The sequence below is a fragment of the Phocoena sinus genome, chromosome 4 (assembly GCF_008692025.1).
Source record: "Phocoena sinus isolate mPhoSin1 chromosome 4, mPhoSin1.pri, whole genome shotgun sequence".
Taxonomy (NCBI): Eukaryota; Metazoa; Chordata; class Mammalia; order Artiodactyla; family Phocoenidae; genus Phocoena; species Phocoena sinus.
In genome coordinates this window covers 73,741,156-73,761,256 of record NC_045766.1, presented here as the reverse complement: position 1 = coordinate 73,761,256, position 20,101 = coordinate 73,741,156, and the positions used below count along the sequence as shown (strand labels likewise).

The 20,101-nt window shown below is 35.2% G+C and overlaps 1 protein-coding gene across 1 annotated transcript in view; it reads right to left on the bottom strand.

The window, feature by feature from the left end:
- Positions 1 to 2,052: 2,052 nt before the first annotated feature.
- The window catches only part of SNX4 (sorting nexin 4), a 63,058-nt gene continuing 45,009 nt past the window's right edge, over positions 2,053 to 20,101 (bottom strand). The window contains exons 9-14 of the mRNA XM_032630874.1: positions 17,458 to 17,523; positions 13,408 to 13,497; positions 9,292 to 9,391; positions 7,352 to 7,497; positions 5,960 to 6,074; positions 2,053 to 3,203 (exon numbers count right to left, since the gene is read on the bottom strand). Coding sequence (XP_032486765.1) covers positions 3,156 to 3,203; positions 5,960 to 6,074; positions 7,352 to 7,497; positions 9,292 to 9,391; positions 13,408 to 13,497; positions 17,458 to 17,523 — 565 coding nt within the window. The 3' untranslated portion in view covers positions 2,053 to 3,155. The remainder of the gene's footprint in view (positions 3,204 to 5,959; positions 6,075 to 7,351; positions 7,498 to 9,291; positions 9,392 to 13,407; positions 13,498 to 17,457; positions 17,524 to 20,101) is intronic.

Below are 20,101 nucleotides of genomic sequence, written 5' to 3'. Positions count from 1 at the left end.
CTTTTCCCTATTTTCTGTAAAGTTATGTAGAACTAAAGCTTTTCTTCCTTCAATATTTGATAGAATTCACCAATAAAGCCATGCGGACCTGAAGTTCTTTTGCAGGAAAATTTCTGATAATAACTTTCTTTGATATAAGGCTATTTACATTTTCTGTCTCATATCAGTTTTAGAAAGCTATTATTTTTCAAGAAATTTGATGACTTCATCTAATTTATTGGTTAAAATTTGTCCATTATTATCCTTTTAATGACTGTAAGATCTATAATAACATCCCCAATTTCATTCCTGATAGGGATAATCTGTGCTTTTTCTTTTTCCACTGAGTTTTGCTAGAGGTTTAACTTTATTACTCTTCTCAAAGAACGAACTTTTGGCTGTGTTAACTCTATGATTTACCTGTTTTCAGTATCACTGATTTTTGCTCTTACTTTTAATATTTCTTTCTTCTACTTACTTTGAATTTATTTATTTATTTAATTTTGGCTGCGTCTGGTCTTCATTGCTGTGCACAGCCTCTCTCTAGCTGTGGCGAGCAGGGGCTACTCTTCGTTGAGGTGTGTGGGCTTATTGCAGTGGCTTCTCGTTGCAAAGCATGGGTTCTAAGCGTTTGGGCTTCAGTAGCTGTGACGTGTGAGCTCGGTAGTTGTGGCTCGCGGGCTCTAGAGCGCAGGCTCAGTAGTTGTGGCACATGGGCTTAGCTACTCCACGGCATGTGGGATCTTCCCAGACCAGGGATCGAACCTGTGTCCCCTGCATCGGCAGGTGGATTCTTAACCACTGCACCACCAGGGAAGTCCTTACTTTGAATTTAATTTGCTCCTTTCCCCCCTAGTCCCTTCCTTCCTTTCAAATATATAAACATTTAAAGCTATATAATTTAGGAAGCAAGTACAATTTTTCTGATTTGGCCTTTTGTTATTTTAATTTTCGGGGTTACTAAACCTTGAAAGAAACTCCTAAATTTTTTTAGGGAAAAATTTTCAGGAGAATCAGTAAATTCTACCCTGGAGGAGAGTAAGCATATATATCTAAAAAATGATTATAAGGCTATAAAAAGCCTAGCATTCCTCTTACATAACTCTTGGTTTTTCATTCCATTCCAAGCTGGGTGTGTGTTTATTCTAAAGATGCTTGAATTTTAAGAACCCCCAGTTCCTCTGTTGGATACTATGCTGTAATTACCAGTGACTCATTCATCAAGTTTTTGGATGTAAATGAAGGCTAGGTATAACTTCAGTTAATTTTAATGCTTTGACCACACTAACTGCATCACCAGTACACCGTCAAGATGAAATTTTCCTCTATTACTAAGTATTTACATTTATGTAATGAGTCTTCTTTCTTTAGTTATTGCTTATATTATCTTTTTATATTTATCTTTGGAGATCTAACTCACCCTTTAAATAATTCATTTTGAGTTCTGGTTTTTAAATACAGAAAAGGGTTAATGCATATAGATTTTCTTTATACTTATTATGAATAGTACTAAAAATGATTTCCATCATAAAATTTCATTAAGAGTTCTTTTTTAAGGAATTATTGTGCTATCAAATGAAACTTTTTCAAAATCAACCCATCAAGAAATTCCTACTTAAATATACATACAACCAAGTGAATATTTGTATATTTCAGAGAAGATCATCTTTTAAAACATAGGTATCAGTGGCCTTTTCAAATTAAGTTAGCTAGTAGAAAAAAATCTAATACATTTTATATTTAGTCTAAGGTTAGGCTGGAAGAAAAGGCTTTTGATTTTTAAAGGCCAAGCTACTTTATTTCATGAGCCAAGAGATGATACAATTCAATGGAATGAAATGTGTACCTATCAAGATGACTTTTGCTTCTAACAATTTTATCTTTTTTTTGAAAAAAAAAGGGAGAATTTTTAAAATCATACATCATTTCAGCATCTTATTTTTAAAAAACCCAACACTTTGGCATAAGACAAATTTATACAATTAAACACTTCAAAATATAATATGGCATATATTATTTTTCCATAGGGCATCAGATGCTAATAGGTACTTTGTTAAAATAACAAAAATCATATGAAAATCAACACAATACTTCATTTATTTATTGTATAAGTTTGGCAAAGAGCACAAAACTTCAGCAACATTTTAAACATGTAAAAAAGTCAAATGTTGAACAGTACTGGAAATCTTTTTTTATGTAATTAGTAATAATGAGTACACATGTAGGGTTCTGCAAAGCTAGCAAAATACAAAGGGTGCTTGGCTTCTAAACATATACCACAAACACACACACACAAAAGCAATATAATTTATCTTTACAAAAATTACAGCCAAGCAATAAAAAAGAATGTTAATAATGAAGACACTAACACGTATGTTCACTACATATATCTTATACCATGAAATGCTACACTTTGTACCCTGAAATGCCATGTGTAGAGAGCCGAGCAGAGTCAATCAGTTTAGGCTCATCACTGAGGTTAAGAATTATCTGAGCATTTAATGCTTGTATGTAACATACTCAATGAAACCTTGCTATATACCAATTCCTAGATCACATATCTGAGAAGTTGTGTCTTCTTTGTTGGCAGTGTAAAATTTTTGACTAGTATCAAAATTTTGGTAAAACACACATTGAAGGCATTTTCTAGTGTATGCAATGTTTGGGGGCATTAAAGAATGTGGAAGAAATTCTTAGATTACACACTAAGTTTCTGCTGAGGTTTGTCAAACCAAACAGCTCAACTATAAGGCAAGGAAAATTAACCCCCTATAACAGATTAGTGGGTCTTACCAAATAAAGATAAGAATTCAATCTTAGGAAAAAACTCCCTACATAAGCAGATCTGAAACAGTGGGCACTAAAACGAACATCTAAAAATTACCTAACATCTTGATATTCAGTCATTGGTTCAGAAGCCTGACAATTTGTTGGTATATTTTATCTAATTAACATTTTTAGAATCAGCACCAGTCCCCAAAACCTCAAATTATAATATTTAATCTTCACTAAAATACACCCTTTTGTGCTATATTAACACTACAATCAAATTAAAGAAAGCTGAATTTACTCAACTTATTATATTTTTGTGTATACTGGTAGCAACTTAAATTTTTTTATTTACTTGTGCTTCTGTTTTGGGGCACTTTGATTGAAGAGAAACTCATTTCACAGGATTACATCTTGCTAAAGCATTCCTTAGCATTGGTCCAAACTTGAATTCCCTTTAAAAACAAACAAATCAAAAAAAACAAAAACAAAAAAAAAAACTTTTAAAATGTGATTTTGAAAGAATTCTGAAAGCCCAAGTATTTGGCTTACTGGTATGCTAAGTTTTACTTTTTGGGATAATTAACAAGTCCAGCAAATAGGACACTTCTTCTGGCAATACCTAATATAAGTCAATGTCAAATACTTTTGAAAAAAGTAATAGAATCATTTGTTTGAGCCTATCTTCAAAACAGAAAGAACTCCTACAACTTCTTTTTGAAAAACTCATTTACTCTATTCATATCATTTCTATTTATAAACCAAACAAGTTCTCTAATATTTGAAACAAAAGAAAAAACTTATTAGTCTAATAATTAAATATAAATTAATGAATTATTAATTTATTAGTCTAATAATCAATATTTTGATAATTAAGTACTAAGTTATCAACTCCCTTTCAATGGTTATAGCAGGCAATTTAGCAAAAAACTAATATGCTATAATATAACTAACACGCTTAAACAAAAATGCATGTTTGAAACTGGGAAAAAGTGCATGTTCGTAAAAATGTAACAGTAAAATCTAGAAAGTGGTAGAAATAAACGTATGTTTTCAAAAAACAAGATATATATTTGCCAATAACTGCTAATTTATGAAGAAAGAATATTTTCTTTAATATTTAAGCATTAAAGTTTGTCAATATTTATTGAGGCTTCAAACAATAGGAAAAAAAATTAATCTTTTTAGCTTTTTTTCCTCCCTGATGGAATACAAAAAAAAAAAAAAAAAAAAAAAAAAAAACCCACAAAAATCTTTTAAAATGTCCCCGATTGCCTGGATAAAGTAGTATCTAATGGAGTATTCGTTGGTAGAATGGATAAGATAGATCTCATGTGCACTGTCCTAGTAAGACATCCATAAGACAGCAAATGAAAAAACAAAAGCTACACACTAGCACATATAATGCAATCCTGTTTTTGTGGGAAAGGAAAGTGTATATTTTCTAAATGACCGTATAAGTACAAATGAGTCTGAAAAGATAAACATGAAGATGTAACAGTGTTGGGTTTTCAAAAAGGGATTTGGGGAAGGAGGAGGAGAATTTTTACTTAATATGCTTCTGGCTTATTTGAAATTTTTACAATGAGCATATATGTTATTTGTATAATTTTTTTAATCTAAAAAGATAAAATAACTTGAAATATATAGATACCCACATTTACCAAAAAAAGATGATGTTTATCTTGACTTCTCGTACTTAATTTTAAGTTTCTAAAGAAAATAGCACTGTAGATTTTCATATATAAGAATCTACTCCACTTAGGCAAGAAAATAAAACATGAAACACTGTAATACTGTTCCTAAGAAATAAGGTAAACATACACTCTTACTAATCTCACGTATTTCAGGATACACCAGATACCCAACAGTGTGTCTGCACATACCTACAGTAATATCTTGTTTATCCAGAGATTACTTTTTAGCACCCCTCAACCCGCTCACCCTAAGCAAAGTGGCAGGGGGAAAGTCCTTTGAGCCATTACACAAAATCTGCATTCTTGGAAAAGAAGCAAATGGGAGATCACAGGAACCTATTAATGAATCTTTTATAGGAATAAAACAAAACAAAACCACTCTAAAAACCTTTGTTTTCTGATTTTTCAGACCACCAAAGAGTTAAAAAGGCAGATTAGAAAGACGGTAAATGTGAAGCAGCAGCAGGAGCTGATGGGATGACAGCAGCAGAGACAAAAACACCCCAGACTACAATATATTCAAGCATCAGCATTTGCAGATTGATCAGTCATGGTTTTAACTTCCCTCAAGTGACCCCAAGATCTACAACATGAAGTAACTTACAATTTCATTGAGGCATAACTATAAATTTGGCCCAATGACTAATGTGTGAGTCTGTTGTTTCTGTCTCAAAACATCTTTGTTGTCTACTGCTATTTCTCGTCATACAAGTAAAAAGGGCTAAGAAAGTGACAGTTCCAAGCCAGAAAATACAAACTTTGGACAAATTAAAGCATAAGAGTGTTTGTATGAGTATGATTTTTTTCCCTCTAAGAATGTCTTAATAAATATGGGAATCCATCTTACTATGTGATATACTGAGATAAAGCATGTTAAATCGCTCAATAAATTGCGAAGTGCTAGAGAAATGTAAAGCGTGGGAATGACTGGTGGTCACACAGGCAGATCCTGGGTTATGAAGAAGAGGTTAAGGAATATTTTGTATTTTGTTCTTACAACAGCGTTTTAGAAAGATCTCCATCACTGCCAAAACATTTATTTTAACCAGAATAAGCTTCAACGTCCTTGCCTTCTACTGAGATGTCAACTACGTGAAGGGTTTACTCTGACAACAAACCATAATGAAGCCACGGTTTCCCAAAATAACGCTGAAACCATTTTCCAGTCGAAGTATATATCACTGTTAGGAATGGTACTGTACTGCCCTGTCCAAGGGCAGTAACCCTGGGACATATAACCAAAGTACTGTTGTTCATACATATTTTCACATACAAGTTATAAACGGGGCATACAAATTTGGAACTTTAGATGAGTAGAGACTCGGTAATTGATATTTTGATTATGACCCTTCTTTCAAAATTAAGTAGAAAAACTGGGAAACATTCTGGAAGAGGAGAAGAATGGACTTAAAAATGAAAATGATAAATACTTTGGTCCAAATAAGAAACCGATTTTAAAGAAATTTGCAGGCACTTCTGAATATACTTGTACCTTCACTGAAACCAAAACCTACCTTTTTGCACATACTGATCTGCATGACTGCATAGCTTATGAGGGCCTCCTTTAAATCATGGTTCTTTTGTTCTTTGAAGCGTTCAATATCAGCCCAAGCATTTTTGACAAATTCTCTGAAATAAAAGGTATAGTCATTATTATTATTCTTATTTAAATTAAGTAAACTACATATTATAAATTTGAATAACCACTTCTCATTTGAGTTGGGTTTTTGTCTATACAGAGGAAAAAGCTATTGCGTGTATAAGATAGTTCTATTTTTTCTCTTCCTAAAAATTACAGTGGGAGAAAAAGCATACAGTCATACACTCATCTACATTTTAATAATCTCTATTTTGCCACAAGAATTCCAGCTTCAAATTATTCCCATAAAACAGATGTAAATGGCTCCCTGAACCAGCTCATAAGCCTAACAGATGCCACATGAAGTTGCCTTCCTGGGGTCACTGGAAAACATACATTCTTTTCAACAAGATGGATTATGTATCACATTTATCATGTGCTTACTTTAAATGACAACTACAGTTTTTAAAATTCTGAGAGCAATTTGTCTTTTTTTTTTTTTTGGCTGCACCGCCTGGCATGCGGAACTTCCCTGACCAGGGATCGAATCCACACACCCTGCAGTGGAAGTGTGGAATCTTAACCACTGTCTTTTTAACTCTATTCATGAGAGTTTAGTTTGACTTACTTGATGCCGGAAGTTCTAAAAATTAACAAAATCACCTCCAAATCAGTGATACACTCTTGGTCTGCCTTGGTCTACTCAACAACTATCAGATGAAAACAACAATATGAAAAACGAGCCCAACAGTCATGGCAGACCTTTGAGAACAGAATTTCTAAAAATATTTATGGAATAATTACATTCCAAGCCCTATGCAAGGTGTTGGGACATAAAGATGAAAGAGACATAGTCACTGACTTTGAAGGGTTTGTAATTTAGCCAGGGACAGTCACACTGGACAACCAACCACCCAATACAAAACTGCCATGCAATAGTGGCATGAACCAAGTGTTATGACAGCCTGTGAGGATAAGAGAAAGCTTCACAAGAGAAGTAATGCAAAAGCTTGGCACTGGAGAATGATCAGGCTTTTAACTGACAGAAAAGGGCAGAGGGAATGTGCAAAGGATAGAAATCATGAAAAGTACAGGAAAATAATATTATGAAGCTTAGATACGTTCTTCTTCCTCTTTCCCTGACACTAAAACAACTGTTTCTATGCAACATGATTTTTGATTACTCAAATTTCTTAGGAATACTCAATCACTGCATTTTAGAAGAACAGGCTACATCCAGGGACACTGGTGAAGCTGGGAATGGTTATAAACAATCTGTCACAGAGTCTACATGTCTAGCCATGTTAAAACACCACAGCATTTTTACCTGCCTTCCTGATTTTTAGACTTAAGTTGTTGTTCTCCTTCATTTATTTGTTCTTCTAGCACCTTTATTCTGGCTTCTCTCTGCTCTGGAGTTTCTTGACCAAAGAGCTTGGTAGTCATTCCCTTCAAAGAAAATGTTCTCACGGTCTAAAATGAAATAGAAACAGATGAATGGATAAACAACACACATACACTGAAATATTATTCAGCCTTAAAAAGGAAGGATATTCTGACACATGCTACACAACATGGATGAACCCTGAGGACACTGTGGTAAGTGAAATAAGCCAGTCACAAAAAGACAAATACTGTATGATTCCACTTATATGAGGTATCCAAAGTAGTGAAATTCAGAGACAGAAAGTAGAATGGTGACTGCCAGGGGCTTGGGTGGAGAGGGAAACTGACAGTTGATATTTAATGGGTACAGAGTTTCAATCTTGCAAGATGAAACAGTTCTGCAGGTTGGTTACACAACAATGTAAATGTACTTACCACTATTGAACTTTACCATTAAAAATGGTTAAGATAAAGATCTTATGTTCTGGATATTTTACCACAGTTATTATTTTTTTTCTAAAAAGGGGAAAGAGCCATTTCCTCCCTAGCTCAGACAGAAAACACCACACAAGCCTTACAACCAGGGGGCAACTAATAAGATTTCTAACACTGGAAAATATGGAAGAATCAAAAAGGGAAAAATTTTAACCGAGCTTCTTCATCATATGGAAAACTTCTAGGTGACGTATTAGGCAAGTTACTTCTTTATGTTAGTGATATTTTTTCTAATTACTCTGTGATATAAAAAATGATAAAATTCAACAGGCAACAGTGAAAATAAACTAAAGAAACTATTTAAAATCTGTGTAACTCACACTAAAACTTGGTATCTATTAGTAAAACAGGATGCCTAAATCCAAGCCTCAAGCTTCACTGCTTTACCATTTCCTTATTCTCCGGAGTTTACTGAGGGAAACACATTTAGGAGTAGAGAACCAAGCTCCCTGAAAATGGACTGGGAATTTCCCCTGGATTTTAAAAATAAATCAAGACAGTGTCTACCTGTTTCATGGTCAGAGGTCTTTTCCAACATATCTCTATGTGAGTAGCCCACAAGCACTTTCACAAGTACAGTACTTGTTAACTATGAAATGATTCATAAATGGTGGCATTGTAACTGCCTTTTTTTTTTTTGCGGTACGTGGGCCCCTCACCGCTGTGGCCTCTCCCGCTGTGGAGCACAGTCTCCGGACGCGCAGGCCCAGCGGCCATGGCTCACAGGCCCAGCCGCTCTGCGGTATGTGGGATCTTCCCAGACCAGGGGCACGAACCCGTGTCCCCTGCATCGGCAGGCGGACTCTCAACCACTGCGTCACCAGGGAAACCCTGTAACTGCTTCTTTACTTCCAGATTGTGTGCTCTCACCATGACGGCTTTTTTATTCCAATGAAATAGCTGGACAGTAGAAAGCTGATTATAAAAATGATCTAAGTCCAATACAATAAGATAAGGAATTTTCTTCACAAGTATTCACTGTAAGCATTCAACAATAAAGTACACAAAAAGCTCCCTGTTAGGAGAGAGGCGCCGATTCTAAAAGGGCAAAGTTTTTCAAAGTTAACTAAAATTTCTATAATATACCAGGTAAAATTAAACCTGGCAAAGGTTATTATTTCAATCCCAAAGAATAATGTTTTTTTACTTGGACTTAATCAGAAAAGAGATGGTTCTTATTACACACAGCAATGTTGCCAAAATTTCTTACAACACTATATAATACGTGTTTTAATGGCTTACATCCTTTTATATCAAGATCACAAACAAAAGAATTATAAAGTTGCCCACAAATTATTTCCCTGTAAAAGCTACGGGCATCCTGCAGCCCATTCCACTTAAGGTTTGCTGTAATAATACCAGAGACCTAAATGGAACACCACTCACCCCAGTTGCCAGTTCCTCACACTGCTGCTTCTTGGATGCTAAGTCCTGAGCAGCCATCTCCAAATCATACTGCATAAGTTCATGTTTCCTGCACACAGCCCTAGGGATGAAAGAAAGTGCTGCCATTTAATTTTTGTGGCTTCTCCATTAATGTGTTAAAAACATTTTTTGCAGGGGTAAAGGGGAGGCATCCACGTCTTACTACAGTCGGAACTTTTATATACAGAATTTTCAAGTTTAAAATGTAGTAGCCCAACCTCAAAAATTTAATCTAGCAGAACCTAAGCATAAAAACTTTATATATACTTAAAACAAAAAAGGTTGTTTTCCAGATACTTGCAACATTTTTTTCAATAAACACACCATTATCACATACATTTAAAAAAAGCTTTTGTATAACATAGGAACTAATGCTATAATCTCACATAACAACTGAGTATTGTTTAAAAAGACATTATCTCAAAGCTTTCTTCTTTTTATTTAGAAACCTCTATTAGTTTTTATTTTCCTAAAAGTAATCCATGCTCACTGAAAAGAAAAAAAAGGATTCTAATACAGGAATGCACAAAATAAGTTTCAAGAATGCTCTCTTTTCCCCAGTTCCACTATCCAGACATAATTCATGTTAATAGATAGTATATATCGTTCCAGACTTTACCTAGGCATTTACAAATACACATATCCACCCACCCCCAGTAATTCTACATCTTTTCTTTCTCAACTATTTATATACCAAAGACACATATGTTTCTGTATCAATACACATTAATCTTTTCTATAACTTTTAAGAGCTGCAGAGAATTCCACTGTGTTCAGCAACTTTCTTTTGGTCTGTAACTTGAAAACACCTTGGTGTAACTTCTTCTTTTTTTATTTATTTATTTTATTTATTATTTATTTTTGGCTGTGCTGGGTCTTCATTGCTGCATGCAGGCTTTCTCTAGTTACGGTGAGCGGGGACTACTCTTTGTTGCAGTGCATGGGCTTCAGTAGTTGTGGCACGTGGGCTTAGTTGCTCCGTGGCATGTGGGATCTTCCCGGACCAGGGCTCGAACCCGTGTCCCCTGCATCGGCAGGCGGATTCTTAACCACTGCGCCACCAGGGAAGTCCTTAGTGTAACTTCTTACTACTCAAATCTCTAGAAGGAAAAAGGCTAACAATGTGATGTTTTCATACCAGCTACTGAACAACTAAAGGAATATTGCTCCTGTTTTATTAACAGAATTCTTAGGCTGATTTTAAAAGTGATAGGGGACCGTTGGTAGTGCCAAGACTCGTCAGGACATGCATACGGTCTCTCGCTGCCTGGTGTGGGGTTTGCCATGGGCTGGCAGCCGCCCACTTCCAGTTGGCTTTTTACTGAGTTATGAGGTGCCCGGTGTGGGGCACCAGTCCAACTGGGGCGCTGCTCCTCGCCGGGCCAACCTACTTAGCTGTACTTTTCAACTTTGAAAGTTGGCAGGAACGACAGCAGAGCTGTTGCCTCTTTGAAGCGATAACTTCTCTGTGCTAGTCTATCAGATGAACGGCATTTACTGTTAAACTATTCCCACTGTATACTGTGCCAGGCTTTCTTAATGGAAGGTAGTTTTATTACTTGTGTCCAGAATGATGAAGTTTTCGAAAGAAAAGTTACCAATTGAATTGATGATATGCTGCCCAGTTGCCACTGGACTAGGATAAAACTGATTAAAACTTAAACGGTATTAAATCGCTATATTACTTAAAGTAACCTTTATATCAAAATAAAACATTTTGACTTTAATTTCAAAATCCTTTATAATACTAATGAAAATAAGTTACTGACATTCGTTGAAAGAATACTGGTTTGAGAGATTTGCAGCTTATCTAGCTGTGCCTTGCAAAAAATTAAATTTGTCCACCATGATTACTTAAATTTTGTATAGATTCCTTTCAATTCCATGGCTCTCCTGTAATATTAGTGATAATGTAAAAGCGAGCTTTTGTACTTGTCTCCTAGTAAGATTCCTTTATTTTCTAGAACTTTATTAAAACCAGGGAGCTCTGTTGGCAGTTCACCTTTTTGACATGGATTATGTTACCTTGTGCTCTGGCTTTCTATTTGTGTCCTGCTTCCCTACCATATTACAAGTGTTGAAAGGGCAGTGATCTAACAGATTACCTTGTCTTTCCATCTCCTCATGGCTTCCTATAAGGATCACTTGAGCTAGGAAAGTGACTGGAAATAAGGCAGTAAAATTCTTGAAGCAGTTGTTAAAACAGAAAGTAGGGGGCAGGCAGAAACCATTTTCTTCTATATATTATATGTATAACTGGACAAGATGATAGAAAGTACTTTTAAAATCAAAGAAGGGAAAATCAGAGAAAACTGCCATTCCCCACAGCCAGCTTGTTCATGGTATACACTTGTGTGAACAACCAAAGATAAACAGACAGAAAAGCAAATGTAACTTACCACTAACCAAGACCACCTCTGCAAAAAGAAATGAAAATAACTTTTGGCAGGATTCTGTTTCATCTGATATAATTCAGAAGCAGGAAAAAAAGCCTTTTAAAAATACTGAGAGTATTAAAAATAAGCATTTGAAGAAATCATCATTTCTAACTGAAGTGAGCCAAAAGGAGAATTATGCTGGGGTAAAGTTTAGTGATCCACTTTCTCCTAGTGTTCTTCCAAAGCCTCCTAGTCACTGGATGGGAAGCACCATTGAAAATTCCAACCAAAATAGGGAGTTGATGGCAGTACACTTTAAAACTCTCCTAAAAGTTCAAACTTACATCTCAGATTCCAGTATGTATGTAAAACACAGCTTTTCCAAAATCCCTGGACTCTTGAAAAGCAGTGGTACAGAAATGGAAAATTACCTTGTTGCAATATACAAGGGCAAAAGATGAGTTTAAAAAATTACAAACAGGGGCTTCCCTAGTGGCGCACTGGTTGAGAGTCCGCCTGCCGATGCAGGGGACACAGGTTCGTGCCCCGTTCCGGGAAGATCCCATATGCCGCGGAGCAGCTAGGCCCGTGAGCCATGGCCGCTGAGCCTGCGCGTCTGGAGCCTGTGCTCCGCAACAGGAGAGGCCACAACAGTGAGAGGCCCGCGTACTGCAAAAAAAAAAAAAAAAAAAAAAAAAAAAAAAAATTACAAACATCTTGTATTATATTTTATATTTTGTAAATACTGTATACCATGTATTACGTGTATATTGTTCATACTTGAGAGGTACATTATAGTTTTTTTATTAAAGTATGCATTTTGCCCTGCCCAAATGGTAGGTGTTCTGTATATATACAATGGAGAAATTTTAAGCGTGCTAAGGCACATGAAAGGCCAATTTATTTGCAGAAGGTACTGAGATAATTTTTCAAGAAACAGCTGTCGAATCTCAAGGTGAAGATCTCAGTGTGAACAGTTTACTAATGCACTACTGCAGTTTAAATCTGTGGCACAATCATTGTAAACATGGGGTTTGTCTATGTTCCTCTAAATTGATTTCTGCCTTCTAATCTGTAATTACCAGAAAACTCCTATTCCCATTTTTACCAAACTTAATTTCTGGTTTTTGGTTTATATCCATTCAAATTTAAAATTTTAATGCCAACAAAATCGGTTGTAATCAAATTTTAAAATAATAATAATTTGGCCCCCAAAAAAGTGATAGGAAAACAATTCATTTTTCTAAACTGGACTATCTCCCAGAGAATTGTTTGGCTCTGTAGAAGATACTATAAAAGGAGAAGACAAAGTCCTGACTTGACATTAAGAAGTTACAACCTCACTAAGGAGATAAAATATGCAGGTATGGAAAAAATTACAGAATTTAAATGGTAATACACAACCTAGCGACAGATTATGCTACACACTCAATCTGTACTTTGCTTCCAATCTTCAAACTGGAAAAAGTAGAACAACATACAGACAGACCTGAAGTCTGAGACTAACAGGTTTTATCAACATAATGCTTCAAGCAGAGGGCTCATCTCAGCTATGTCTAGCACTCTATAACACACAGGAATACAATGAGACCTCATTCAATATCTGGGGGAATTAACTCATTTAAAAATCTTTATTTTAGAGTAGTATATGAGTGGTGACCAGCCACAGGGCTGCATCTGGAACATGTACTATACTTACCTGAGTGCTTCTGCGTAAAAAAGATACTCCTTTAACTGATCTGCATAATGTTCTTCATCTTCTAAAATATCATCAATAGAAGACGCATACCTATTTAAAAAACATTGCAAATGTATATCTCAGAAATAACTAAATTTCCTTGTCAATTGCATTATTATGAACTTTCATCAAATCTTTAACTGTGGTCACTTTTAAGTCTTTTGTCATTTACAGATAGTTCTAGGTGTATTCTGATGCTTTTGCAAAGATGTTCCTATAAAAGGGTTTCATCTTCAAGGAATTCATGGAAAAGACTGACAAGTACAGGTTTCTGGTCACTGACTATACTGCTGAACTGAATGAATAAGCATTTTCAGAACTCTAATGGAAAACTGATGAATTCATAAAATTGCTAACAAAAGATCAAGATGAAAAAAAATTAATTACATGGGACTGAGTGAACTGATGAGGATGATTATAATTTTTGTGACTTTCTGTTTGAATAAAAAAAATGTGATGTAAAAAAATTTTTTTTAAATAAAAAATATTGCATAGAGTAACCTTTATCAGGACACAAAGTATTGAAGTTCTAAAGAAGGGCTATTCAAAGTGTGGTCCGCAGACCATTTGCTACCCATGAGTGACAAAAGCAAGTACACAAAGTGAGAATAAGCATTTAGAAACATTTAATGACTTTTTAAAATTGAAGTACAGTTGATTTACAATATTATGTTAGTTAGTTTCAGGTGTACAGCAAAGTTATTCAGTTATATATATATATATTTCTTTCAGATTTTCCATTATAGGTTATTATAAGACACTGAATATAGTTCCCTGTGCTATACAGTAAACCCTTGTTGCTTACCTATTTTATGTACAGTAGTTTGTATCTGTTAATCCCACACTCCTAATTTATCCCTCCCCCCTACAGCAATCTTTAATTACCATGACAATTTTATTTAATTTACCTAAGTGTTCTGATCAGCAAGGTCTTCGAAATAGAAAAACAAAGCAAACAAAAAACGGTCCTTCTTAAGGTAGCTTAAGAAGCACTGTAATATCTTTTGTTCAAATATATTACAGAAAGGGCTACAAAATCTGTAGAAAGAGTAAGAGTTTAGTATAATTGGTACATTAGTGTTCCTGGTAGCAACTACATACAGTAATGCCACAAAGCTACAAAAGGAAAAGTCGAGCAAGTAAAGATTACAGAAAATTTTAGAAGCCTTATTTTATTCTAATTCTCAATAGCAACCTCTGCTTTGATCTGGACAAGCCCTTCACTGTCGTGCCACTCTTGTTCCTGGCCTTGAGTCTTTTGTTGCACAGAAATGTGATGGCTTTCCACACTACTTCTCCAAATCCTACCATACGTATCTCAACACCTCTAGAAATCTTCCCAGACTTCTTTAGTCCTAGTCATCACTCTACTTCTGATCTCTTATCAAAAATTGAGGACTTAAATTTTATCAAAGAAATGTCTCTTGTGTTGGTTTTCTCTGATCACATTATAAATTCCCTAAGGACATGGGCTATGTCATTTACTACCTCTGTATGGTATAAGAAGCATCCTTTTTTCAAATCAATTCTGATTCCCTAGCATGGGCATAAAAGAAAAATATATTTTATGTCTCCAAGTCCTCTTCCTGTAGACAAGTAAACAAGTTTACTGAATTCTAAAAACAAACAAAAATCTACCTTAATGCTCACTGAAAAGTGATGTGTTTACAGTATTTATAAAAGTAGACAAAATATGTATTCTGTAAATATAAATTTACATTTGTTAGAGTGTGGAATTTCCCCTGTGTGACTGAAAGACATCTTGAGAATCATTGTTAACAGTAGGAAAAACTGCCTTTAGTTCATAAATCTACAATTCTGGAAAAGTTAATGTTAAGAAAACAAAAAAGAAGATAGGTAGCTGGTGGCTTGAAGATAGGAAACATAGTGTAGGGATAAGCAGCACATCTTTGGGTAGAAAAGGGTAAATGGTAAAGATTTTTTAGATATCATTACTAAAATTAATTTTATTTAACATTTTAAATAAACCAAGTAAAGGGATAATCCCAAATTCTTGCAAATACTAAAAATGTCCAGTCAACAGAATGCAGGGAGACTTAACAAAATGGTTGAAAAGCAGCCGGTCAGCTTATATAACAGCCCCCCCAAAAATAATACTTAGATAAAATAAATATATTTTTGTCTTTTTATTATTCAGTTATAGGAGTTCTTTATATATTATGGTTGGAAATGTTTACTCCCAGTGTGTGGCTTGCCTCTTCATTATCTTAATGGTGAGTTTGTGTTTGTGGTAAAATATAATGTAAAATTCACCTTTTTAACAATTTATTGGTGTACAGTTCAGTGGCAGTAAGTACATTCATATGGTTGTGCAACCATTACCACCATTCATCTCCAGAACTTTTCATCTTCTCCAACTGAAACTGTACTCCCACATTCCTTCCATTTCCAATGGTGTCTTTTGATAAGCAAAATTTTTAATTTTGATGAAGAACAATTTACCATTTTAAAATATTTTTTTCTTTTCATATCCGCTTTAAAAAATCTTGCCTACTCGAAGGTTGCAACAATATTCTATGTTTTCTACTAAAATAAAACCTGCAATTTTAGCTTTTACACTTATGTGTATCATCCAAATTGAATTAGTTTTTACGTAAGGCGTGAGATATAGCTCAAGGTTCATTTTTTTGCATGAAGATATCCAGTTATTCCAGAATCATTTCTTGAAATGAACTATGTAAATGTGGATCTATTTCTGGACTCCATCCTATTCCACTGATCTCTTTATCTCAATACCTTCTGATAACTATAGCTGTATACTAAGTCTTGAAATCAGGTAATATATTCCAGGCTTGTCCTTTTTCAAGACTGTTTTGGCTATTCTATGTTCTTTGAATTTACATACAAATTTTAGAATCAGCTTATCAATTTCTAGTAAAAAGTTACTGGAGTTTTGATTGAGACTGTGATTTAGGAAGAATGGTCATATTAACACTACTGAGTCTTCCAATCAATCTATGAACATGGTCTAGTCTCGCCATTTATTTAGGTCTTTACTTTCTCTCAGCAATGTTTATATATAAAGTTTTCAGTGTAGAGGTCTTACACATATTTCATTAAATTAATCTGTAAGTCTTCTGTTTCGATGCTATTATAAATGGCATTTTAAAGTTTTTATTTTCCAGTTGTTACTAGTATGTAAAAACAACTTTTTTAATATATTCATTGTGTATCGTGCATTCTCATTAAATTCAGCTATTCCATAATATTTTCGGTTGATTCTTTATGATTTTCTACATAAAAGATCCTGTTAACTGCAAATAAAGAGAGTTTTACTTCTTCCTTTCTAGGATGTATGCACCTTATTTGATTTTCTTGTCTTACTGCACTGACCAGGACCTCTACTACCATTTTTACTAGTTGTGGTGGAAGCAGACAAACTTGCCTTGTTCTTGATTTTAGGAGAAAACACCAATATTTCACTATTAAGTACAGTATTACCTGTAAGTTTTAGACTGAGGAAATTCTTTATATTCCTAGTTTGATGAAAATTTTTTTTTTTTTTTTTTTGCTGTGCACGGGCCTCTCACTGTTGTGGCCTCTCCCGTTGTGGAGCACAGGCTCCGGACACACAAGCCCAGCGGCCATGGCTCACGGGCCCAGCCGCTCCGCGGCATGTGGGATCCTCCCGGACCGGGGCACGAACCTGTGTCCCCTGCATCGGCAGGCGGACTCTCAACCACTGCGCCACCAGGGAAGCCATGATGAAAATTTTTACTGTGAATAGATGTTGATATGCTTTTTCTACATGTACTGAAATGAACACATGGGTTTTCTTCTTTACTCTGCTAATATGTGAATTGAACGGAAAGATTTTTGAATGTTAAATTAATCTTGCATTCCTGAGATAAACTTCTTTAAGTCAAACTATATACAGAGAGCACAATATAAATGCCAGCAAACTTGATAAAAATAGAAGAACAGAAGAATCACTAACACTTCACCACTAATGTCACCTCAGGTTCTACCTTAAATTCTCTGGGTACTTACACATCCATATGATGACCAGCACTCTGCAGTCCATCACCCATTTCTTTTTCTATGGCACTCCACTCACTAAGAAGAAAAAGATAAAACCAAAAACATCATGAATTAGATATGGAATATTATTAAATGGACTCTTTTACAAGGTTGTTTTCTAGCTAGCTTTTAAACAATGTATAGTATCTATTTTGGATTTATTTTCTGTGACTCGAACATGCTCCTTTCCCCGAAGTTTAACAACTAAATGCAAGTGAAGGCTTTAACATATTAGTTCAAAAGTTTGTATCTGCTGCTGTTAAGTGCAAAGAAAGTATCATACAAAACAGTTTCTGCTTACAGACAACTTTCTCAGCTAGGGTGCCTATTTAAATCAACTGTGGTGCTTTTAGAAACTATGAATGCTTACCCTGCTCTTGATCTACTTAATTAGAATCTCGGGGACAGAGCTGAGGCATGCATATTTTTAATTACTACATGGATGAGTCTGATAAACACACATGATTACATGTCACTATCTTAACAGGTCACAGAAAAAGTGTACAGAAATAGTAGGTGTACCATAAAACTTTGATAACTTGCACTAAAGTTGCATGACAAAGTCTACTTAAAACCACAGATCATTTTGTTGTCATTTCAGTGAAAATTCTTGAAATAAAAATTCCTTTTTATGGAAGATGCATATGTATATTATAATAAAGAGGGAAATAAATCTATAATCCTAAATACTAAGAGATGACATAATTTGATATATTTCCTTCTAGTTCTTTTTATTTGCTCATTTTAATATGGCTGAGATCATGTAGTATATGCAATTTTGTATTATGCTCTTTCTATTAATAGTATTTCCCCACATTATTAAAATAACTTGTTCTCAGCATTATTTCAGATGGCAACTCATAATTTTTTAACCATGTTCCTGATCATTCAAGATTGTTTCCAATTTTTCTGCTATGTACAATAAACACCTTCAATTGTATATATCATAAAAGGGAAAAAATTAAAACACTATGGTTCTGTTAATCTGTAGTTTTTATACACTGTTCTTAAAATATCAGATTATACGCTTATAATACTAGAAGGGTAAAACCGTACATGGTTTTTAAAACTGTCAAGGAAGGAAAACAAACATAAATAAACATATCTCCTTCCGACAATTTTTACTCATATGTTTACTCTCAAAATAGTAATAGCAACAGTTAACCTTTTTTTAGTGCTTTGCTGTTTATAAAATGAATTTTTAACATCTCTAGCTATATTATCTAAAGCCACACTTCCAATGCCTACAAGACAACTCTGCTTTTATATACTTCTGTCACTTCAAATTCAACATACCTAAAGCCCAGCTCTTCACATGAAAAACAGTCTAGGGGTTTTGGCAGATTACAGGCATAACTAGCTAAATCTGTAATGTAGCAATCACAGTTAACACAGCTATAGGTCACGTCAACAGAATTAATGGACAGTCCAGATCAACTATCTATTGGATGTTCCACAGGTACTTACTTCATCCATCTAATCTTGGAGCACCTTTTAATGTGCTACCAACTCAAGGTTTGGTAACCAAATTTAATTCTTTTGTTTACCAAACAAGACTAAAAACTAGTTCAAGAAAGGTAAGACTTACACTTAATCATCTATTTACTCCTATTAGGTCGTTAAGTGCCTGATAAATACTTGGCATTTATAGGTTGTAGGTAAAATGAAAGAATGAACTGATAAATGAATAAATGTGAGGAGGGAAACATGTACTGGGTTCTATGTATCAGCCACTACTACTAGGCACAAGATCTCTCCCCTCAAGATATACATAGTCTAGCCCTTGACTACTCAAACTGTGGTCTATGAACAGCATCACACCTGGAACTTTTTGGAAATGCATACTTGCAGGACTCATTCCAGATCTACTGACTCAGAATACTCATTTTAACCGTTCTCCAGGTGACTTGTATGCCTATTACAATTTAAGAAGCATTTGCTAAACAAAAGGTTCTAATTGGGGTCCAGGTATATGCCAAGGATTGGAACTAGAAAATGTTAACCAGTTTAGGGAGGGAGAGGAGGGAGAGGAGGGAGAGGAGGGAGAGGAGGGAGAGGAGGGAGAGGAGGGAGAGGAGGGAGAGGAGGGAGAGGAGGGAGAGGAGGGGTCCATTAACAAGGAACTATTAAAGTATAGAAGGAGGGACTTCCCTGGTAGCGCAGTGGTTAATAACCCTCCTGCCAATTCAGGGGACATGGGTTCAATCCCTGATCCGGGAAGATTCCACACACTGCAGAGCAACTAAGCCCGTGCGCCACAACTACTGAGCCTGAGCTCTAGAGTCCGCATGCCACAACTACTGAAGCCCGTGTGCCCTAAAGCCTGCAAGTCACAACTACTGAGACCACACGCCACAACTACTGAAGCCCGCATGCTCTAGGGCCTGCATACCTCCAACTACTGAAGCCTGCATGCCTAGAGCCCATGCTCCGCAACAAGAGAAGCCACAGCAATGAGAAGCCTGCGCACTGCAATGAAGAGTAGCCCCTGCTCACCGGAACTAGAGAAAAGCCTGTGCGCAGCAACAAAGACCCAACGCAGCCAAAAAATAAAATAAAAAGTATAGAAGGATTTAACATCAACTTTATAAGAGGCTTAACTGCTATCATAAAG